Source organism: Agrilus planipennis, unplaced genomic scaffold (genome assembly GCF_000699045.2).
Source record: "Agrilus planipennis isolate EAB-ADULT unplaced genomic scaffold, Apla_2.0 scaffold1305, whole genome shotgun sequence".
In the NCBI taxonomy this organism is placed as follows: domain Eukaryota; kingdom Metazoa; phylum Arthropoda; class Insecta; order Coleoptera; family Buprestidae; genus Agrilus; species Agrilus planipennis.
Genome location: NW_020440290.1, coordinates 1 through 5,298, shown reverse-complemented (window position 1 = coordinate 5,298; position 5,298 = coordinate 1). Strand labels below are relative to the sequence as shown.

Here is a 5,298-nt window from a genome sequence, read left to right as displayed (position 1 = left end):
GTTGCAAGTACGTAATTGTTGTTTATTCTCCAAAATTTTATTAAATTCATAAAATAATTGATAATAAATAGTGTCTGGCTGTTCGTTTGTTTACATTGTTGCAGAACAACAAAAACTTGTGAATCTCGGTAATTACTAAGTTTGAGTATCTATACAATTTTGTTATTAATTCTGCTTGTCATGGATATGTACTTATGTTTGTTTTAAAAAATCGCAAAAGTCACGAATGAAATAATTTCAGTGTTTGGCGAGACAATTCTGTTTTCTGTTTTCAAGGTAAATGTAATTATAATCACATACGTGTAATTGGTGAAATTAAACGACTATTATAAGCAGTTACGTAAACGTNCGCCTATAACACCACATTTCGAACGCTTCTAACCTTTTCTTTTCCGCCGCTCCCACTGTCCATGTTTCGCACCCGTACAACGCCGTGCTCCAAACATACACCTTTAACAACCTTTTCCGAATTTCTAAATTAACCGTTCGCGAGCATAGAAGTGACTTCTTTTTATTAAAGGCGACACGACCCTGCGCTATCCTCTACTTTATATCCCAACTACTTCTTCCGTCCTGACTTACCCGACTTCCTAGGTATCTAATCAGCCACTTCTTCTAATTTTTCGTCTTCTATCTTTATATTAGCTCTTTCCCTACTTTTTCTTCCCTTGTATACCAGTATTTTTGTTTTATTTTTATTTATTTTCATACAGTACTGTTTTGTCAACATGAATTAAATTAACTCAGTTAACAGTGGATCTAGCAACTGTTTCTACCTATTATAATTCGTGTAAATTAGTGAACACGTTTTCTTATTGTTCCAGGGTGTCGTGAGACGGCCTTCATTTACGCGATAACAAGTGCGGCAGTCACACACGCGATAGCTCGTGCTTGCAGTGAAGGTTCAATAGACACCTGTAACTGCGAGTACAGCCACCACAAGAGTCGACCTAGAATGTATTCTAGTAGTCGAGGATCCGTTCCAGGAGTACGCGAATGGGAATGGGGAGGTTGTTCGGATAACATTGGATTTGGCGTGGAGTTTGCCAGAGAATTCGTCGATACAGGCGAACGTGGTCGAAGTCTGCGAGAAAAAATGAATCTTCACAACAACGAAGCAGGAAGAATGGTAAGCTCTCAGAAGCGGCTTGAAAATCTTCAATCGTTTTCATCTTGCTATTATAATATACACTTGAAAATCTTCAACCGTTTTCATTTTGCTATTATAATATACATATAGAAACACGACAGCTGGAAGTAGAGTTTAACTAATATTAAAACGTTTAAAAGGGTTGCGTAGGCCTACTTTTGATATCAAGGATGTTGTCGGTTAATCACAATCCTAATTGAAGATTCCCAATTTTGACTTATTCAAGATAGGGTTTAAATGTCTACATTATAGTGTATGTTTGGTTGCATAAACTCTAATAACGTTATATTTTTAATGAAACAATTATTGTTATGGTAAACGAATTTGTTAATGAAAATCTTGAAATAATTATCCTGTTTACATGAAGTATGAATCAGGCGAATTAGTTTTTAAATAAAAGAAAAAAATGTAATACACAGCATATAAAAGTAATATCTAACAATAATTGAGTAATTACTCTAGAAATAGCTAACCAAAAAAGTGTTTATAGGGATATTCAGTTTGCATATGTAGGTATGGTTCGCGTGTTTTTTTTTAAATTAAGTATTCAAATATCTGAAAGGATTTCTCAATATGATGCTTGCAATTATTGTACGTTAATAATGAAAATATCCGATCTCATGGGTGCCAAGTCAATTTATACTTTGCATTTTAATCGGCGATACGGGAAGTTCCTTTTATTCTTGTATTGCTCTTAACATAGATATTCAGTAGATAAAGTGGTTGTTGTTAAAACAAGAAGGTCTTTGTCTGGGGCACTGACTGCGTGGAATTTGGACAAAGCAAGTTTTATGCATGATTAGGTCAAAATTCGTTCATCTGTGGGCGATCTTTACCAGTCGTCTGCAATCTTACAAAACCACTGTGTGAGTCCGGTTTCTGGATATGAAATATTGTTATTTCGATAATCTGTGGCTCCCTGCGGAGAGATTCGGTAATTACGTCATCATGGAGCTCCCTGCTGGCCTCCTTGATTTATATCTCTTTAACGTTTGTACGGTCTGCTATTGCTACAAACACTGTAGTTTATCACTCCGAGATTGAGATCGAAGCCGTGGGCCATTTTTATCAATCAACTCGTTCGTTCGTGCGATGGCATCGACGCGATTTATATCCCATAAACTTCCCGACTCTCTCTTTCTTTTCTTCATTCACCACTTTTTACTGCTTTATTATGTCGAATCGCGTGCGCCTTGTAAACTCTTTCAACAACAACAACAACAACAACTACACTGTCACCACAAGGCCAAAATTATGTTCAGCTTTGCAGTCTCTTCACGCATTATTATCAACGAAAATAATATGTACGTTGGGCGTTTATTATGCTTTTATTCAAATTTTTAATAATTAAAAGAACTAAAATCACCGTTTCATATGCATACTTTTCAATAACTTATCGGTAATGAGGCGATTTTCCATATTTTTTTTATGACTTTTGCGGTAGGTAGATGTACCTAAAAACTGTAAATAGTTTTCAAAAGAAATGCGCGATGATATAAAAGAAATTGCCAGGAACATTTATCGAATGTAAATATCCTGTAAAATATCATATAGGTACGTACGGCATACCTACACATTATGTCATATCAAAGTGTTATTAATCAACAAACTTGTCGATAGGTTACTATTTTAACATTAAAACATTTAGTGTTCATTAATAATAATCATCGACCATAGTATTCTACTTAGGGTCTTCTAATTATTCAAGTGACATAAAGAAATTGAGATGTATTGACAACACTTTGCAACAAATTTACAGGTTGAATTACTAACTGAAGTAGAATACACAAATAAAAGTTAGTTTTTCCATTTCTATATAAAGGTATAAAGACATTTCATTTGATAAAAATCACCACACTTCGCATTACCCCATGCAAAAAAGGGAAGCTATAAGTTTAAAAACCTTTTCCCATTTAGGTGTCTAACACACTGGTGACGGGCTGAGAGTCTTTTGTATAGACAAAGTCCAAATTAACTTTTTCCTGAGTCACTGATAAAATTCCACTGTTAATGTTGATTTTAAGGCTTGAGTTATGAATTGTTTGTATCATCATCATCATCATCATAAGGTCGCGAGTCCTAAGACTGGTTGGATACGCACCTCCACTCCTTCCTATCCTGAGCTAATCTTCGCTTTTCCCTAAAACTAGAACAACCCACATCCTTAACTATTTGCGAACAGTAATCTAATCTAGGTCTACCTCTACCCCTCCTAACTCCTGTTTCTGCCTCTAATATGTCTCTGACTAGACCTTCATGCCTGAGAAGGTGTCCTACCAACCTATCTCGCCTATTTTTTATTGACTTCCATAGAGTCCTCTGTTCTCCTATTCTTTCCAATACCTCTTCATTTCTAACCTTTTCTACCCACGTTATCCTCATCATCCGCCTATAACACCACATTTCGAACGCTTCTAACCTTTTCTTTTCCGCCGCACCTACTGTCCATGTTTCGCACCCGTACAACGTCGTGCTCCAAAAAATACACGTTTAACAACCTTTTTCGAATTTCTAAATTAACCGTTCGCGAGCATAGAAGTGACTTCTTTTTATTAAAGGCGACACGACCCTGCGCTATCCTCTACTTTATATCCCAACTACTTCTTCCGTCCTGACTTACCCGACTTCCTAGGTATCTAATCAGCCACTTCTTCTAATTTTTCGTCTTCTATCTTTATATTAGCTCTTTCCCTACTTTTTCTTCCCTTGTATACCAGTATTTTTGTTTTATTTTTATTTATTTTCATACAGTACTGTTTTGTCAACATGAATTAAATTAACTCAGTTAACAGTGGATCTAGCAACTGTTTCTACCTATTATAATTCGTGTAAATTAGTGAACACGTTTTCTTATTGTTCCAGGGTGTCGTGAGACGGCCTTCATTTACGCGATAACAAGTGCGGCAGTCACACACGCGATAGCTCGTGCTTGCAGTGAAGGTTCAATAGACACCTGTAACTGCGAGTACAGCCACCACAAGAGTCGACCTAGAATGTATTCTAGTAGTCGAGGATCCGTTCCAGGAGTACGCGAATGGGAATGGGGAGGTTGTTCGGATAACATTGGATTTGGCGTGGAGTTTGCCAGAGAATTCGTCGATACAGGCGAACGTGGTCGAAGTCTGCGAGAAAAAATGAATCTTCACAACAACGAAGCAGGAAGAATGGTAAGCTCTCAGAAGCGGCTTGAAAATCTTCAATCGTTTTCATCTTGCTATTATAATATACACTTGAAAATCTTCAACCGTTTTCATTTTGCTATTATAATATACATATAGAAACACGACAGCTGGAAGTAGAGTTTAACTAATATTAAAACGTTTAAAAGGGTTGCGTAGGCCTACTTTTGATATCAAGGATGTTGTCGGTTAATCACAATCCTAATTGAAGATTCCCAATTTTGACTTATTCAAGATAGGGTTTAAATGTCTACATTATAGTGTATGTTTGGTTGCATAAACTCTAATAACGTTATATTTTTAATGAAACAATTATTGTTATGGTAAACGAATTTGTTAATGAAAATCTTGAAATAATTATCCTGTTTACATGAAGTATGAATCAGGCGAATTAGTTTTTAAATAAAAGAAAAAAATGTAATACACAGCATATAAAAGTAATATCTAACAATAATTGAGTAATTACTCTAGAAATAGCTAACCAAAAAAGTGTTTATAGGGATAGGTAACTATTTAGATTTTTCATCGGTAGCAGCGACTTTTGTCAGATACTTTTAGAATCATTCGTGAAGTCAGTTTGCTTGGGTAGGTCTAAATGTTTACATTGTAGTGTATACTTGGTTGCATTAACTGTAATAACGTGATAATTTTAATGAAACAATTATTGTTATGGTAAACCAATTTGTTAATGAAAATCTTGAAGTAATTATCCTGTTTACATGAAGTATGAATCTGGTGAATTAGTATTAAAATAAAAGAGAAAAACGTAATGCAAAACATGTAAAACTACTATATAACAATAATTGAGTAATTATCCCAGAAGTAACTATTCAGATTTTTCATCGGTAATAGCGACTTTTGTCAGGTATTTTTGGAATCATTCGTGAAGTCAGTTTGCTTTGTGATTTAAATCGAGGGGCACATCGCTTTTGAGACGGTCCGACGTTCTTGGATTATACCTACAGCATT

General features: G+C 35.3%; 1 protein-coding gene across 1 annotated transcript; it reads left to right on the top strand.

Annotated features, from left to right (window-relative positions):
• Positions 1 to 824: 824 nt before the first annotated feature.
• On the top strand, positions 825 to 4,317 carry LOC112906057 (protein wingless-like; the record flags this gene model as incomplete). Its single annotated transcript, XM_025979636.1, has 2 exons — positions 825 to 1,082; positions 4,013 to 4,317. Coding segments are annotated over 2 exons (563 nt in total), but the record flags the coding sequence as incomplete, so codon positions are not given.
• Between the last annotated feature and the right edge of the window lie 981 nt (positions 4,318 to 5,298).